Source organism: Canis lupus, chromosome 1, assembly GCF_011100685.1.
Source record: "Canis lupus familiaris isolate Mischka breed German Shepherd chromosome 1, alternate assembly UU_Cfam_GSD_1.0, whole genome shotgun sequence".
NCBI classification, from domain to species: Eukaryota; Metazoa; Chordata; class Mammalia; order Carnivora; family Canidae; genus Canis; species Canis lupus.
This window is the reverse complement of record NC_049222.1, coordinates 104,879,654-104,897,945: the sequence shown is the minus strand read 5'-3', so window position 1 is coordinate 104,897,945 and position 18,292 is coordinate 104,879,654. Positions and strand designations below refer to the sequence as shown.

At 43.9% G+C, this 18,292-nt stretch overlaps 1 protein-coding gene across 1 annotated transcript in view; it reads right to left on the bottom strand.

Annotated features, from left to right (window-relative positions):
* The window catches only part of LOC119870914 (zinc finger protein 420-like), a 45,256-nt gene that overhangs the window by 13,120 nt on the left and 13,844 nt on the right, over window positions 1-18,292 (bottom strand). Inside the window, exons 4-7 of the mRNA XM_038527904.1 lie at window positions 13,947-14,048; window positions 9,672-9,750; window positions 5,025-5,151; window positions 4,429-4,524 (exon numbers count right to left, since the gene is read on the bottom strand). Of these exons, the coding sequence (XP_038383832.1) occupies window positions 4,429-4,524; window positions 5,025-5,151; window positions 9,672-9,686 (238 nt within the window). The 5' untranslated portion in view covers window positions 9,687-9,750; window positions 13,947-14,048. The remainder of the gene's footprint in view (window positions 1-4,428; window positions 4,525-5,024; window positions 5,152-9,671; window positions 9,751-13,946; window positions 14,049-18,292) is intronic.

The following is an 18,292-nucleotide window of genomic DNA, read 5'->3' as shown; positions in this document are numbered from 1 at the left end:
GATTTGAGCTTTATTAGACTTTCCCACCTTTATTACTTTTATTCTGGTCTCTGTATGGGCACCGGGGTGGCTCAGTTGGTTAAGCATCTGCCTTCAGCTAGGGTCATGATCCCGGGTTCCTGAAATCAAGCCCTGCCACCAGGCTCCCTGCTCTGCAGGAGAGTCTCCTTCTTCCTCTCTGTCAGCATCCCCTCCCACGGGCTCTGCCTGCTTGTGCTCTGTCTCAAATAAATAGCATCTTTTTTAAAAAATAAATACCTCTGTAATTATGGAAGATAAAGTCCTCACTAAAGATCTTCCAAAGTTCTGAACACATGAATACTTGTATCAAATTAGGTATTATGTGGCAACTACTGTATAGTGATATTTGGATAAAGACCATCCTGTGTTTATCAAAATTAGAGACTTTGGAATAAGGAAGGATTACATGCTGGTGGGAGAACAATGAATCCACTGAAAAGGATTTCTCAAATCAATCACATTTAGAAATTTTTCTTAATTTTTAAATGTTTGACTTTCAGAAATATTTCAGTGCAGATTTATACAACTTTATATTTGAAATGGTTTGAATGATTATTTTCATTCAAAGTAATTTCTTTACTTTGGACTAGGTCACTTTCCAAAATTTCCAAATGTCCTTTCAGAAAATATGTAGGTTTAAAAGTGGATGTGGGTGCTTGCACTCAAAACATCATTCTGCAAATATAACTGAATTAAAGTGGGATTCTCCAACAATTGTTTTATATCTCTGATCTCTTCTGGCAGTGAAGACTCCATTATGGGCAACTGTCCCAGTATGCTTATATCCATCATCACATCCCTCCTGCCCTCCACGACCCCATCCATCCCAGTCATTCATTAAGCATAAATACTTAGGTCTACAGATTCCACATCATCCCTTATCACTCTATGGAATGAATCTTCTTTGCCTGTCTTGGCCAACAAGCCTACTGTGCTATGGAAAAACACAATTAAAAGATTTATTATTTATTTTCTTAAGATTTACATATTTATTCATGAAAGACACACACAGAAGAGGTAGAGACACAGGCAGAGGGAGAAGCAGGCTCCATTCAGGGACCAAAATGTGGTCCTCAATCCTGGGACTCATGGTCATGCCCTGGGCTGTTGGCAGGCGCTCAACCGCTGAGCCACCCAGGCATCTCCACAACTAAAATATTTAAAATAAGACATCCCACTTAGTGCACATACATGCATATATGTTAAAATGCTAATGTGTAAATTAATACCCAGTATAGCACTTTAGATGAATCTGGAGACTTAGGAACCACCAGGATTTGCTCTTCCATGACAACAAAAATGGACCAAATTACTTTTTTTTAGTGTGCCAGAAGCCAGTGAGGAAAACACAACACCCCCAGGCAGGTAAAGATGAAGAGCCACAAAGACACTAAGAAAGTTTGTGACACTTGTCCACAACAGCAGCTGCTCACCCTCCCTGACAATTAAAGGCCATCCTGTGAAATAACTCTTACCTCTCCTCAGGAGAGAAAGAAACAAGTGACCTGTAGGTTCAGCGATCTGGATTCTTGGCTGCTGCCTGAGGGACTCGTTTCTGTGACGCATGACATGGAGGCAGAGGGAACGACAGCACCCTCTGGATGCATTGTGGTGGCTGCTCAGACAAAGGGTGAGTGTTTGTTCAAACAAGAAAGAGACTACAGAGCTGAAGCAGAGGAAGGAATCACGTTAGGCATCGGACTCTTAATTTCGGTTCAGATCATGGTCACGATCCTTCAGATGGTCTCTGAACTCTGTACTTGAAAACTGTCATCCTTGGGGCACCTGGATGGCTCAGTCGGTTCTGTGTCTGCTTTCAGCTCGCATCCTGATCAGAGGGTCCTGGGATTGAGCCCAGGTCAGGCTCCCTGCTCAGCGCGGACTCTCCTTCCCCCTTTCCCTCTGGTCCTCCCCTGTGCTATGCTCTCATTTGCTCTTTCTGTCTATCTCAAATGAATAGATAAAAAATCTTATGGAAAAATTAAAAGAAAAAGAAAATGGTCATGGTGTAACTAAATACACAAGTAAAACCAAAATCACCACTAAATAATGTAGTGGAAAGTCCGAGACAAAAGGAAGCACATTGTTATGGAATTACAAAGCCAGAATAAGACAAAATTTAGCCCTAAAAAAGCTACATTAAAATAGATGCATTAAAATACAGGATCCCTGGGTGGCTCAGCGGTTTAGCGTCTGTCTTCAGGCCAAGGCGTAATCCTGGAGTCCTGGAATCCAGTCTTCAACCCCACATCGGTCTCCCTGCATGGAGCCTGCTTCTCCCTCTGCCTGTGTCTCTGCCTCTCTCTCCAACTCTCATGAAGAAATAAATAAAATCTTTCAAAAAATAAAAATAAAAAACAACAACAAACAGATGAATTCTTCTCAAAGAAACTTTCTATAAAACTAATTTTAAACTGCATCTATGTATCATAAAAAACAAGTATGAATTATTGGCTGGTTTTCACTGACCACAATATTATAAAGAATATTCATTAAAATCAATCAGTAAAGCCTGTAAGTGAAAATTATTTGAACAACCACTTAAAAGGGCATTATACATGGATCCCTGGGTGGTGCAGTGGTATAGCACCTGCCTTTGGCCCAGGGCGCGATCCTGGAGACCCAGGATCGAATCCCACATCGGGCTCCTGATGCATGGAGCCTGCTTCTCCCTCTGCCTATGTCTCTGCCTCTCTCTCTCTCTCTCTATCATAAATAAATAAAAATTTAAAAAAAGGCATTATACAAATGTATTATTTTATTAATATATCCCTCCTTGAACAGAGGATTTAAGACTACATCCCACTCCTTAGAACCAAGGAAATAAACAACATCTTCATTTCTAAATAAACACCAAGAAAGTTGCAAAATACGCTAAAGGCCACTATACATAAAATACATATTTGGATTAAATTCAGATATATTCCAAGGAAAGTAGAAGAAAACCCCAATGACTAATTGTCACTGAAGTAAAATTATATTTATGAACGAAAGGTTTCTTTAAAATACAGGAATTATACAAATTATACTTTATTGCTTTTTTTTCTTTTAAGACTTTATCCATGTATTTGAAAGAGAAGGAGAGAGAGAGAGAGAGCACAGCAGGGGAAGGGCACAGCAAGAAGCAGACTCCCCACTGAACAGGGAGCCCAATTTGCGGAGGGCTGAGCCCCAGGACTCCAGGATCATGACTTGGGACCAACTGACAGGCCACCCAGACATCCCTCTACCTCACATGCCCATGTCATATCAGAACTTTTGATCTAATAAATAACAGATGAATCTCATATATAACTAATAAGAAAGTGAAAACACACTTGACAAAATAAAAAGAAATTCCTGTCATACAAGACAATTCATACAATGATGCAAGTATTAAGAAAGAAGGTAAAAATTGAGAATTTATTATAGGCTTCAAGTTCTAAGGTCTAAATGTTCTAGCTCCCTCATGGCATTATTTTAGGTAGGAATTCTAGGATACAAACAGATACGTTACATTTTTTCATCACTGACCTGTAGGTTCAGCGATCTGGATTCTTGGCTGCTGCCTGGAACACACTGTTATATCCTAATTTCAGTTCATACAAAGAAAAATTTAACTTTCAAAGTGAAATAAAGAATTAGATTTTCTTTTTTTACGGAGGTATTTGTTATCTGATGAAATTACTGAGTGTGAATTTTGTACAATCAAGATTAAAGCCTCCATAACATTGGAATGCATAAGCCAGAAAACGTGGTATCTGTCTCCAGTGTTCCCAGGATTTCTGCACCAACCCCAAGTATGCCCACAACTACCCTCACATGCTTCTCACATGAGGCAAAACAGAACTTACAAAGGGCTAAGTCTGAGATCCCTGGGTTGCTGAGCGGTTTAGCGCCTGCCTTGGGTTTAGCGCCTGCCTTGGCCCAGGGCGCGATCCTGGAGTCCCAGGAGTCCCACGATCGAGTCCCACATCAGGTTCCCTGTGTGGAGCCTGCTTCTCCCTCTGCCTGGGTCTGTGTGTGTGTGTGTGTGTGTCATGAATAAATAAAATCTTAAAAAAAAAACCAAAAAAAACAAAGGGCTAAGTCTATGGATCCTGAGAAACAGGGAGACTTCCCCAGGACCCTCACAGCCATGGAGAACCTCTCAGATTATGGAGACCCTCCCACTCCCAGGGGAGTCTCCTGGCCCTCCCTGTGGAGGTGATGGACCATCAGTGGAGCTGAAGGAGAATCCTTTGAGAAGCTAAGAGCTTGATAATGTTGGATAGCACATGTCCCTCTGTGACAGGGAGAAAAATATAAACTGGTTTCTCAAGAGTGTATCCATTCAAGGAGAACTACTCCCACCACAGTTTAAGGTCTCTCTTACCCCTTCACATGTGGACCGCACCTCTGTCATCTGCTTCATTCATTTCCACTTACCTGGATGGATGGTTACTCTCTTCTTTCTCTTCACACTCCAAGGTTCCTTCTTTTGCTCCAAAAAGGAGACCAGGTCTGGCTTTGACACAATGAGACCTGTTTATTAGAGAAAAGGGATGCGTATTGTTGGTGATGTTAACTTTCAATCCACCCTCATACTCAGTAGAGAAGAGAAAAAGACACTGTAGATTCAAGAAAATGATTTCCTGAAGGCTGTTGCCCAGCTGCCCCTTTAGAACACACAGGAGAGATGTCCAGTGTTCAGAATTGTCCTCCACAGCCAAGTACTAGACACAAGAATAAAAGTTGTAAGTTGGAGTTTAAGTTACGGGGTGCACTATTTTCTGCCACTCACTGTACAGAATTCCCACGCATCTACAGAAGTGATGATGTTACCTTGAGGAAGAGGAAATTAAAGCTGAAAGGAAGCAATTGAAGACTTTTGTCTACGTCCATAAAACACTACTTTTTCCCTTTACTGCCCAGATCCACATTCCAGTCATTCAAAGAGGAATCTTCCAAGAGATAGACAGTCTTCAAAGGAAGGAAGGAAACCCTGAGTGTGGTATGGAAAATCTGGAAGGAGTGATCCTCACCCAAGAAGAGGAGGTGTCCGTAGTTCTCTAACATCACATCCCTGTAGAGTTTCCGCTGAGTGTGGTTCAGGCATGTCCACTCCTCCTGAGAGAATTCTATGGCCACATCCCTGAATGTCAGCAGTCGCTGCAATAAATACCAATTACCGAGTGGTCATAGGCAGAGTTCATTATGGCCCAAGTGATGAAGGAGGGAGTTAGTGTCATCAGCTAGACCCCAAGACCTGACCTTCAGGTGTTTACCAGCTTGTACCCTCCAACCTTGGTCCCACATTTACTAACCTCTCTTTCCACCACATCTTTTACTTGAGGCAAAACACCCCATGGGCAGAGTCTCCTGTGATGGAAACAGAAACTATCCACCAAAAGGAAAGGACTGATCTTGAGGTGGGGAAAAAAGGCAGAAAGAAAGGTATGTGACATTAAATGGCTCTGAAAAATGCAGCCCATTGACAAATACTTGAGTCAGAGTATAAAGCTCCTGGAGGAAGTCCTCAACTTTCTCAAGGTGAATACCTTCCTAGAGGGACAAACAACCTTAGTTTGACAGTAACGGGGCCATTGTATCCTGTTGAGTGTTTTTTAGCATATGAAAAGCCATTTGGAACTCCCTTACTCTGTACTTGCCCCAACAGCAGAATGTGTAATCAGTTGTTCCTCACAGTCCCTGGGCAATTGGAGCCAGCAGGCAGCAGGCTGCTGCAGCAGCTGCAACTCTTTCTACTCATTGGTCCTGTCCTCATCTTTAATACAAACACGTTTTTGCACCAAAGACCTCTCAAGAATTCTTGACCTCAAGGTTCTGGACCTCAGCAACATTCCAGAACTACATCCCCCTGAGGAACAGCCTGGACCAGCCCAATTTGAGCTAAACCCCTGACTCACCCTCTACAGTTGAAACAAACAGTAACCTGTGGAGTAACCAAAATTGTCTCTTACTTCATTTATTACCAAAGTCTCCAGCAAGGAGGAGCACAAACCTCAGTTATATAACCCAAGTATGTGTAGAAATGCTGTCTTCAGATGCATGTGGGGTTTCCGCCCAGTTCTACAGAGGATGACAAGGCCCTTCTTTCTAAATATCCAGCCTAACCCTAAACAACAGGAAACCTTTCCCCCTTGCTCTGTGAGTCTCTGCTTAGGAAGTTATTCTCAGTGATCTGTGAGGCAGCAAATCAAGTTTCCTTTCTGTGACATCCACACACGGGTATAGTTTCTATCTGTAGTTCTATAATCTTTCAGGATTTTAAGACAGTGAAATACGTCAATTATGTGATTCTTGTGTGTGTGTTGTATTACAAAGAAGCAAATAGAAAGTAACTCTAGGGGTGCTAGGGTGGATAGGTGATTGAGCACCAGCCTTTGTCTCAGGTCCTGATCCCAGGGGGAGTCCAGCATCGGGCTACCCATAGGCAGCCTGCTTCTCCCTCTCCCCATGTCTCTGCCTCTCTCTCTGTGCCTCTGAGGAATAAATATATAAAAAAAAATTAAAAAAAAGAAGACTACTATGACACTAAGTGTGGAGTAACATTGAAACCCACCAGATGGAGGTCTGATTGAGAGCCTTCACTCCCAGAAGTAAATATCTCACTACGGGAAGGTGAGAGCCTTCCCTGTCCATTGGAAGCTAATGTGATGTGAGCCTGGAGCTAAGGATCAAAAAGGTATGCTGATCAATTTTTGTTGCAAAATCCTGTTTCTATTAAGACAGGGACAGGACCACAGGAGGGCAGAAAGACCTGAGGTATCCTTTTGAAAAGCCAATCATTATATACTTTTAAGATGGGGGCAAAGATGGGCAGCTCTGGTGGCTCAGCGGTTTAGCGCCTCCTTCAGCCCAGGGCGTGATCCTGGAGACTCAGGATCCAGTCCCAGGTCAGCTCCCTGCGTGGAGCCTGCTTTTCCCTCTGCCTGTGTCTCTGCCTCTCTCTCTCCTCTCCGTGTATTCTAATGAATAAATAAATAAAATCTTTTTAAAAAAAAGAGATGGGGGCAAAGATAAGGTGAGTTTCTAAAGAGATTTTCATATATTAACGAAGACTTACAGGATCCTGGAGGTCTGGCTATTGCCAAACAAAAGTTGCTTTTGGCCTCTAACAAAGCATTAACATTAAGGCAGTTGTGAATTCCTTCAGTCCTCTCAGACTCTGCCCATCTCAAGTATTTATCAGGGGACATTCTTTTGCTTTTGTTCTCATTAGAAACTAGAAGCCAGAGAAATTCAGAATTTTCCTGTTTAAATGTGATAGTGGGATCCCTGGGTGGCGCAGCGGTTTGGCGCCTGCCTTTGGCCCTGGGCGCGATCCTGGAGACCCGGGATCGAATCCCACGTCGGGCTCCCGGTGCATGGAGCCTGCTTCTCCCTCTGCCTGTGTCTCTGCCTCTCTCTCTGTGACTATCATAAATAAATTAAATTAAATAAATAAATAAATAAATAAATAAATAAATAAATAAATGTGATAGTTTCTGCACATCCTTCAGTAAACCTAAGATCCTTAGGAAAGATAAGAAGGAAAGTATGAATTTTATAGGGAGAAGTCTGGCAGAGAGGAGCAAGCCAAGGAAAGGAAGGTAACATTAACTGTAGGAAACAAACTAGTAGCAGTGCCTAAAGAGATGGGGGAACAGAGGGCTAGCTGAGGACAAATGATGAGCCAGGGCCAGCACATTGACAAGTCCTTGAAACAGGCAAAGGGACATTCCTCTCTGGACTCAACTGTCTCGATGGTCACACTTTGCGTAGGGTAAAAGGCAATCTTTGCCTGACCCCCAGGAGGCTGTAAGTCTACTTTAACCTTTGAAAATTCTTTTAGAAATGTCCTTTATTTCTAGACACCCAAGGTAGGTGTTGGCGATCATCCCCCCAGCACATGACCCACAGTTATCCATCTGAAGGGGCTCATACTCAGGTTTTATTAGACGGTATACGTGGCCTTTTCCCAACAATTGCCAGCCCCTTCAAGGTCCTGGAAACCTTCCTTCCAGAATTCCTTAGAGAGTATGCTATCCTCAAACCCCTCCCAACTCCCAGGTAAATAATCAGCCACCCCTCACAGGCCCAGGTTGGGGACTCTTCCTGCCCGCAGGCCCTGTCCTTGTGCTTTAATAGAACCACCATTTAGCACCAAAGGACGTCTCAAGAATTCTTTCTTGGCTGTTGGCGCAGGACTTCACCTCATATAGGTGAAATATAGTTGAAAACTTCCCCAAAACTTCATCAAGAGGATTGTCGTTCCTGAGGTGTTTAGAATAGTAATTGAATTATGAGAATACAGTGGATTTATACAAATTTCGGTCACATACTTTCACTGTCTTGTAATACCTAGTATATATTTACATATTTTTAAGGATTTTATTATTTATTCATGAGAGACAGAGAGAGAGGCAGAGACACAGGCAGAGGGAGAATCTGGCTCCTCGAGGGGAGCTGGTGTGGGACTCCATCCTGGGACGCCGGGTCCATGCCCGGAGCCGGAGACAGACGCTCAACCACTGAGCCACCCAGGTGTCCCTACCTAATATATATTTAAATGGAGTATCTTTTTTTAAAAAAAGATTTTTATTTATTTATTCATGCGACACACACAGAGGCAGAGACACAGAGGAGAAGCAGGCTCCACGCAGGGAGCCGGATGTGCAACTCCAATCCAATCTGGGACTCCAGGATCACGCCCTGGGCTGAAGGCAAGCACTAAACCGCTGAGCCACCCAGGCGTCCCTAAATACACTATCTTTTTCACATTCTAAACTGTAAGTCTCCTTTTTTAAAGAGTATTCTGAGTTATCCTGGACCTTATATATCTATAGCATTTATTGGTGCATTTTCCTACTCCTGGCCCACACAGAGCTGATAAAGCATCCAGGTGGCCACTAAAGGGCAAGTGCTTTCCTCGGCTGCTATCCCAGGATCCCATCACCACCAGGAATGTTGGACTCAATGTCTTCTCTAGGGATCTGTCAGCAAGGGTACATTTTCAAAGCTTGCAGAACTGTAATTTAAAGTACAACTGTTGGGATGCCTGGGTGGCTCAGCGGTTGGATGTCTGCCTTCAGCTGAGGTCGTGATCCCGGGATCAAGTCCCACATCGGGCTCCCCACATGGAACCTGCTTCTCCCTCTACCTATTTCTCTGCCTTTCTCTCTGTGGCTCTCATGAAAGAATAAAAACAATCTTTATTTTATTTTAAGATTTTATTTATTTATTCATGAGAATACACAGAGAGAGAGAGCGCGAGCGAGAGAGATACGGAGACGCAGAGACACAGGCAGAGGGTGAAGCAGGCTCCATGCAGGGAGCCGGATGTGGGGCTCGATCCCGGGTCTCCAGGATCAAGCCCTGGGCCGAAGGCAGGCGCTAAACCGCTGAGCCACCCAGGCATCCCCCAAATACAATCTTCAAAAATAAAAAATAAATACAGTTTTGGTGGCTTATTGGAAGCCCCGTTGGAGAGAAGGGAAAGAAGGTGATGCGGGAGAAGTGTTCTAAGATCGAGCCTTGGGTATTAGATTTGAAAAGGTTTTTAACAATAAGTGAAACCACGAGGCAGAAATATCAGAGCTGGAGGAATCAACACTTGCAATCTCCAAATGCAGGGAATTTCGGGCCAAAAAGGCACTGCGGCCTCTAAGCTGGGACACAAGGCTTACCTGAGACCCCGCCATCTCTGCTCCGTCCACCTCGGCCTCTAGCGAGCTCTCTCACAAGATCTCCGTGGAGGAGTCCCAGCTGCATCAGGAGAACACACCTTTAAAGGCAGCCAAGTCTCTCCACCTATAAACTGCTCCCCTGCAGGCAGGACTTTGAAATGCACAAAAAGCCCAACTTCCTAGTCCTTTGGGCGTGGAGCTGTTGAGAAGCTGTGAACTCCCAGTTGGAAATCAGGAACTGATTTTTCCTTCTCTGCTTCCAGGGCCCTCCCCTCCCCCAGATGCTCACAGATTCAGCTACAGCCTAGGCCCCGTGTGCTGTGGCCCTAACCCTCCTGACTCGGGTAGTGGAGACCATTACCCCTCCTAAGGCGAAGCCTGCTCTCAATTCTCAGAAATTAAAAGGAAGCCTTTCTACTTAACTGTGGCCTCACTTCGAATCACCCGGAGCACTGACTTAATACAACGCTGTTGTTTCCACCCACACCAACTGACGGAATCCGAGGGGAATGATGATCCTTTTTGATAGTCCAGGAAACATCTGGGGAGGTGACTGGTAACGAAGGCTCTGCTATTATCGGATTTTAATCCAGGCCTTCTCCATGGATCAGAGTTTCTGGAGATTTACCTTTTCCCTCTTCCTGCTACACAAAGGGAGAGACTCAGTAACGGACCTTTCCCTTATGCAAAATGTCTCTTTAGACAGTAAGTACTGGGTTTTACAGCTTTTCCTTTCTCTGTTTTTTTTTTTTTTCTTTTTTAAAAGATTTTGGATATTTATTTGAGAAAGAGAGTGAGAAAGAGCACAAGCAAAGGGAATGGCAGAGAGGGAAAACCAGGCTCCTTGCTGAGCAGGGAGCCTGACCCAGGACTCAATCCCAGGACCCTGGGCTCTGGATCTCAGATGAAGGCAGAGGCTTAATCCATTGAGCCACCCAAGCACCCCTGTCTGTGCATTAAAATACCCAGCCTAAAATAATCCTTATGCCAAAAGACATATTTTGGGGTAACAAATTGCTCTCCTTCAGCAGGTAAATGTTGATTTTCAAAACTACCTGTTGATAAAGTTTTAGAATATAGGTGAGGTCCAGAGCCAACAACCAAGAAAGAATTCTTGAGATGTCCTTTTGTGCTAAATGGTGGTTCTATTAAAGCACAAGGACAGGGCCTGCGGGCAGGAAGAGTCCCCAGCCAGGGCCTGTGAGGGGTGGCTGATTATTCACCTGGGAATTGGGAGGGGTTTGAGGATAGCATACTCTCTAAGGAATTCTGGAAACAAGGTTTCCAGGACCTTGAAGGGGCTGGCAATTGTTGGGAAAGGCCACTATATTACCGTCTAAAAAAAGCTGAGTCATGAGACCCTTTAGATGGCTATTGGTGGGTCATGTGCTTGGAGGATGATTTGCAACAGGTATCCTGGGGGGTGTAGAGATAAAGGAAACTTCTAAAATAAATTTTATACCTTAAAGTAGACTTACAGGGGACACCTGGGTGACTCAGCAGTTGTTCTGTCTTCGGCTCAGGGCTTGATCTCGGAGTCCTGGGATGGAGACCCACCTCGGGATCCTTGCGTGGAGCCTGCTTCTCCTTCTGCCTGTGTCTCTGCCTCTCTGTGTGTCTCTCATGAATAAATAAATAAAATCTTAAACAAAAATATATTTTTTTATTTATAAAAAATAAATTTAAGGCAGCCCTAAGCCACTAGGCCACCCTGGCTGCCCCAGATAATACCCAATTTTAGTAAAAATATTGAGGAATTAGAATTCTCATTTACTACTGATGGTGATGTGGGAAACAAAGGCAAAAGAAGAAATTAAATTTCCTTAATGCCTGCAGCCTATTGACAAGTCCTTGAACTAAGTAGAGTGACCTTCCTCTCAGAGCTCAACTATCTGGATGTTGACACTTTGCTTAGGGCAAAAGACAATTGTACAATAATATTATTCCACCACCACCCCCTCCTGTCCCTTTCTCCCCACCCCCATCATATGAGTCTATTTTTTATTTTTGTAAAGATTTTATTTATAAATAATGAAAGAGAGAGAGCGAGTGACCTGGGGATAGAAGCAGAGGGAGAGGGAGAAGCAGATTCCCCACTGAGCAGGGAGCCCCCATCCAAGACTACATCTCAGGACCCTCAGATTATGATGTGAGCCCAAGGCAGACATTTCACAGACTGAGCCACCCAAGTGTCTCCTTTGTGTTTACTTTAACATATAAAAATTCCTTTGGAAACTACCTTTATCTCTACCTCCCAAGATACATGTTAGCAATTTTCCTCCGACATATAGCCCACCAATATACATCTGAGGTGTCTCGTGACAGGATTTATTGAAGAGTACTAAGTGTCCTTCCTTCAAAGGAGCTAGTCCCTGGAACACCTGGGTCGCTCAGCGGTTGAGCCTCTGACTTAGGCTGGAGGCGTGATCCTGGAGTCCCGGGTTCGAGTCCCACACCAGACTACCTATGGGGAGCCTGCTTCTCCCTCTGTCTGTATGTCTCCCTCTCTCTGTGTCTCTCATGAATAAATAAAATCTTTTTTTTTTTAAATTTTATTTATTTATGATAGGCACACAGTGAGAGAGAGAGAGGCAGAGACACAGGCAGAGGGAGAAACAGGCTCCATGCACCGGGAGCCCGACGTGGGATTCGATCCCGGGTCTCCAGGATTGCGCCCTGGGACAAAGGCAGGCGCTAAACCGCTGCGCCACCCAGGGATCCCCAATAAATAAAATCTTAAAAAAATAAAAAATAGCTAGCCCTGTCGACATCCTGGAAGCCTTGTTTCCAAAATGCTTTGGAGGCTCATGCTGTCCCTAACATAAAGCAGAAATATCAAAACTAGAAAAATCAGTGTTTGCGATTTTTATATGTGAGGAATTTCTGGAGAGAAAGAGGACATGGCCTCTGACCCAGGACACCAGGCTTTCCAAACAACGGGCCATTTCTTCTCTCCCAACTTGGAACTATATAATCAGTCACCTGTTGCAACCCCAGTGCAGCTCTTCCTGCCCATGGGTCCTGTCCCTGTGCTTTAACAAAACCACCTTTCTGCACTAAAGATGTCTCAAGAATTCCTTCTTGGCAACTGGCTCCAAACCCCAACACTTTACATCAATGGGAATTTCTTTTTATTTACTTATTTTTTTAAAGATTTCTCTTTTTTCATTCACGCATGAGAGACACAGAAAGAGGCAGAGACATAGGCAGAGGGAGAAGCAGACTCCCTGTGGGGAGCTTGATGCAGGACTTGATCCCAGAACCCAGGGATCACACCCTGAGTGGAAGGCAGAAGCTCAACCACTGAGCCACGCAGGTGTCCCATCAATGGGAATTTAAAAAGTACATTTAATTTGTAACATTATTTGGCAGGGACTTATGAAAATAAACTTTCCTATGGAAGGGGAGCATTTTGTCACCACAAAACATGTCTCTTTGGCCTAAGGATTATTTTATTTTATTTTTTAAATTTTATTTATTTTATTTTATTTTTTATTTTATTTTATTATTTTATTTTATTTTGTTTTGTTTATTTTATTTTATGATTTTATTTATCCACATGAGACACACAGAGAGACAGAGACTGAGGCAGAGGGAGGAGGAGCAGACTCCATGCAGGGAGCCCAATGCAGGAGATGCGGGATGCGGGCCTTGTTTCCGGAATCCAGGATCACACCCTGAGGGGAAGGCAGACACTTAACCCCTGAGTCACCCAGGGGTCCCACCTAAGGATTATTTTAAAGAAACAAAGGAAAAGCTCTGAAACCCAGTAGAAGGTGCCTTTTTCAACACACATTTGTTTACTTATAAGGGAAAGCTCCACTTGTAAGGGTGTTTTCCTCCGCGTAGCTGCAAGAGGGAGAAAGTGTAAATTCCAGAAACTGATCACTGGAGTAGACGTGGATTTAAATCTGGATAACAACCAAAAGGAACGGTTACTCCTTTTGGCCTGTTCGCCTCTCCAAATGCTTCCCAATAGGATCATGTGTGGAGTTTCAAAAAGAATCATATCTAGTGTCTCCCCCATTCTGTCATTCCGTGAGGGTGGAAACAACAGTGTTATTTTAATTAAATGCACATGAGCCTGGGAGGGTCAGTTCCATGCAGCACACTTTTCCTAGCCTCCAGTGGAATCTGTCTGCATCTGTGGAAGAGTAGGTCCCCTGAAAGCAGAGAAGGAAAACTCAAAGATTGGTCTCCAGGGAGAGAATCAGTTCTGAATTGCTCCTGACACAAAGGATGAGGAAGTTGGGCCTTTGCATTTCAAAGTCCTACCTGCAGGCGAGCAGCTTACAAGAGGCTCTGCTGGTGGCTTTAAAGGCATTTTTTTCTGAGTGCAGCTATGATTCCTCCTGGAATCTCTTCTGAGGAAGAGCTCTAGAGGAGGTGACAGAAGAAATGGCCAGTTGTCAGGTAAGCCTTGCATCCCAGGTCAGAGGCCATGTCCTCCTTTTCTCCCCAAATTCCTCAGATTTAGATATTGCAAACATTAGTTTCTCTAATTCTGATGTTTCTGCTTTATGTTTGCACCTAATTTTTAAACCTTTTCAGAAATGACACTCAAGATCAGGTCCTTTTTTTTTTTTTAATTTTTATTTATTTATGATTGTCACACACAGAGAGAGAGAGAGAGAGGCAGAGACACAGGCAGAGGGAGAAGCAGGCTCCATGCACCGGGAGCCCGATGTGGGATTCGATCCCGGGTCTCCAGGATCGCGCCCTGGGCCAAAGACAGGCGCTAAACCGCTGCGCCACCCAGGGATCCCCAAGATCAGGTCTTTAGACCACTTCTCCCTATTAACCAGAGCCTTTTACTCCTTCTTCCCAATCTGGCTCTCAGTAGGCCATCAACGGTTGTCACTTTGAATTACAGACCTGTGTGCAAGTATTGAAAATAATTCCTTTGTGAGAGATCCACGGGGACGGTGTTGAGTTAAAGAATCCTTTTTTTTTCTTTAGATTTTCTGAATTTATTCATGAGAGACACAGAGAGAGAGAGGCAGAGACACAGGCAGAGGAGACGCAGGCTCCACGCAGGGAGCCTGACGTGGGACTGGATCCCGGGATACCAGGATCTCGCCCTGTGCCGAAGGCAGGCGCTGAACTACTGAGCCACCCAGGAATCCCCCAAGTTAAAGAATAAACACAGTGGATATAAGATCCAAAAAAAAAAAAAAGAAAAAAAAAGAATATTCTCTGAGAACAAACGGGGGCCCAGTCTTACTGTTTAGAACATGGAGAAGGTACTATATTTAAAATATACTAGATATTACAGGAAATGGAACCGTCTGTGACTGTTGGGATTCTCTGCCGAGGGCATTCTGAGCTTTATGGTCTTTCCGATATGGGATTCCCTGCCTAGGACATTCTGCAGTTTTTCCTGTAAAGTTCAGCTCATTCCTAGGGGCCTAAGATGGCTGTACTTGTGCTAATGCTAAACTTGAGGTGGAATGGCCTTAATTTTTCTTGGCCTCCACAACTGAAGTTTGTTATTTTTTTGTTTTGTTTTGTTTTTTTTTGAAGTTTGTATAAATGAAGAGTATTCATAGTTTACAGTCTGATTTACTCTTTAGGGGCCACAAGAATGTGGTGCCTAAATGGGGTGTCTCTTGATTGAAAGTGGGCCCCTAAATATAGGGTGACCATCAGATAGAAGCTGGTAGCAGAGGAAGTGAGAGAATTCACCTGAGGCAGAACAAAGGAGCTAGAAAGTTCACATTGAATAGACAGCGAGGGAGCTGGAGGGAGCTGCAGGTAGGACCACAGAGGAGAGGCTGTCTGCAAAGACGTATAGAGGGTGGGGGCTGTGGTTAAAGGGGGAAGATGAGGACATATGGCAACAAATGGAATCTTCCCTTTTTTGGGGAAGTGTACCTGGTTGTGAGAAGCCCAATGGCTAGTTCAGGCCTCTGGACACTTCAGGGTGGGTTGCCTGATGGGCCTGTCTGCATTCAGCCAGGTGGTCACTGGCTCTTTCTGCATTCCATTGCTCAAGCCTGTTTGCCTAAAAGCAGCGTCTATGAAGAACACATGTTGCAGGGTTCTTGTCTGCCGAGTGGAAGAATGACTCTCGTAGACACAAAAGGGTGAAGTGATAGTTTACCAAGTGAGGGTGAGAACAGAAAGAAAGCTGTCTAGAGTGAGAGGGGTTTCAAACTGGTTGCCAATGAAGGCTTTTATGTTTGATCTTGTATAGACACCTGACCCGGGGACTTAAATCTTGACATCACCACTGATAGCACCACGATTACTTCTCCTTTCGCTATCTCATCTCTGATGTTTAAAACAAACGAGTTGGTCTGTTTATGTTCCCTTATCTATGGTTTCTTAGGCTCCCCATTTCTGGGATTTTTGGTGAGCCCTGCCTGTCCCTTCCTCAACACCAGTAGTAATGGGTCCTTCAGTGTTCCTTAGGCACGGATATCAACGTTTCATTACAGCTGGTGTTAACTTCTTTTGGTTTGATGCTCTGCTAGATGTCTCGGCTGCAATGATCCTATTTTCCTTTTCTATTTGTAAGGATCTTGGATTTGCTGAGCAATGTGCAGAAACCATCCCTTTTCACCTGGAAACTTCTTTCTTCTGAGTTTCTCTTTGCTTGTAGTTTCTTAGGAGAACAAAGCAAAAGAAATGTAGGTAAAATGAAACGTCCGTAGTGAGATTTGCAGCTCACTGATAGATAATACTTGAGACAAGCAGAGTCTGACTTTTCTCAGGGAATTCACAGCTGCCTTAGTGTTAATGCTTTGCTTGAGGCAAAAAGCAACCTTAGCTTGATGGTAGCCAGACTCCCAGGATCCTAGAAGTCCTCTTGAACAGATGTAAATCCCTTTAGAAACTTATTTTACCTATACTGAGCAGCTCCCCCCCCCCAAGCTTAAAAGCATATAATCCATGCTTCCTCAAAATCACACTGCAGCTTTTTCTGCCCAAGGGTCATATCCCCGAGCGTTAATAAAAAAAGGATTTTTTTCACCAAAAATGTCTCATGGATAGTTTCTTGACCTTCTACTCCCAACCCACACCAAGCAGTTTCCACTGGACAAATGAAAACTCGGCTTCATGTAGTTGATCATATCGACTTCAGGGAGTGGAGGTTCTCCATCAACCAGACTTCTATCCTGTGAGTTTTTATTATATTCCACACTTATGTCACTGACATCCTCCTTTTTTTAAAAGGCTTTTATTTATTTACTCATGAGAGACACAGAGAGAGAGAGAGAGACATAGGCAGAGGGAGAGCAGGCTCTTTGAGGGGAGCCCGACCTGGAACTCGATCCTGGGACTCGATCCAGGGACTCCATCCTGAGACTCCGGGATCTCATCAGGAGTAAAAGGCTGAGGCTCAACTGCTGAGCCACCCAGGCGTCCCACACTTCTGGTTTAAAGGCAAACATTTTTTGCTTGTATTCCCTCATTATGCTAGACTCAAATAATAGCTGTTTTGTATCTATATCATGTCTTTGTATAGATAGGGTGAATGAAAGAAACATCATTATCCACAAAGAGATTTATAAGTCTCAGGTCATTGACAGTGTTTCTTAAATTCGTCACCATGACAATTTGCTGCTCTGTCACGTTTTTTTTTAAAGATTCTTTATTTGTTTATTTGAGAGAGAGCCCGTGAGCACAAGCAGGAGGAGTAGCAGAGAGAGCTACTATTTAAAAAAAAAAAAAAGGGATCCCTGGGTGGCGCAGCGGTTTAGCGCCTGCCTTTGGCCCAGGGCGCGATCCTGGAGACCCGGGATCGAATCCCACGTCGGGCTCCCGGTGCATGGAGCCTGCTTCTCCCTCTGCCTGTGTCTCTGCCTCTCTCTCTCTCTCTCTCTGACTATCATAAATAAATAAAAATGTTTAAAAAAAAAAAAAAAAGTTGATGACTACATTTGTAGTCCACCAAAACTTTCCCTGTATGAAAAATAAGCAACTTAACTGAATGATATAAACATAGTATTCAATAATGTGTATACCTATGTTGATGCTTTCAATATACAACTTCAATTGGATCAACACACAGTATTTATGTATTTATTTAAAGATCTTATTTATTCATTCATGAGAGACACAGAGAGAGAGAGAGAGAGAGAGAGAGGCAGAGACGCAGGCAGAGGGAGCAGCAGGCTTCATGCGGGGAGCCCAATTCGGGACTCAATCCCAGGATTCCAGGATCACACCCTGGGCTGAAGGCAGGAGCCAAACCGCTGAGCCACCCAGGTATCCCCAACACACAGTACTGATAAGTTTTGTGGATCACATGCCATCCTGTGACCTCAAAGTTAGTACATTAGAGCCTAATACCATGTTAAATATTATTTTACTGCATAAAGCAGGAGACTCCCGTAAGATAGAACTAGTTCTTTTTTTTTTTTTTTAATTTTTATTTATTAATGATAGTCACAGAGAGAGAAAGAGAGGCAGAGACATAGGCAGAGGGAGAAGCAGGCCCCATGCACCGGGAGCCCGATGTGGGACTCGATCCCAGGTCTCTAGGATCGCGCCCTGGGCCAAAGGCAGGCGCCAAACCGCTGCGCCACCCAGGGATCCCCAGAACTAGTTCTAAAATAGCTCAAATGACATGAGTTCACTGCTTGGTGAGTCACAGATGGAAACTACACTACATG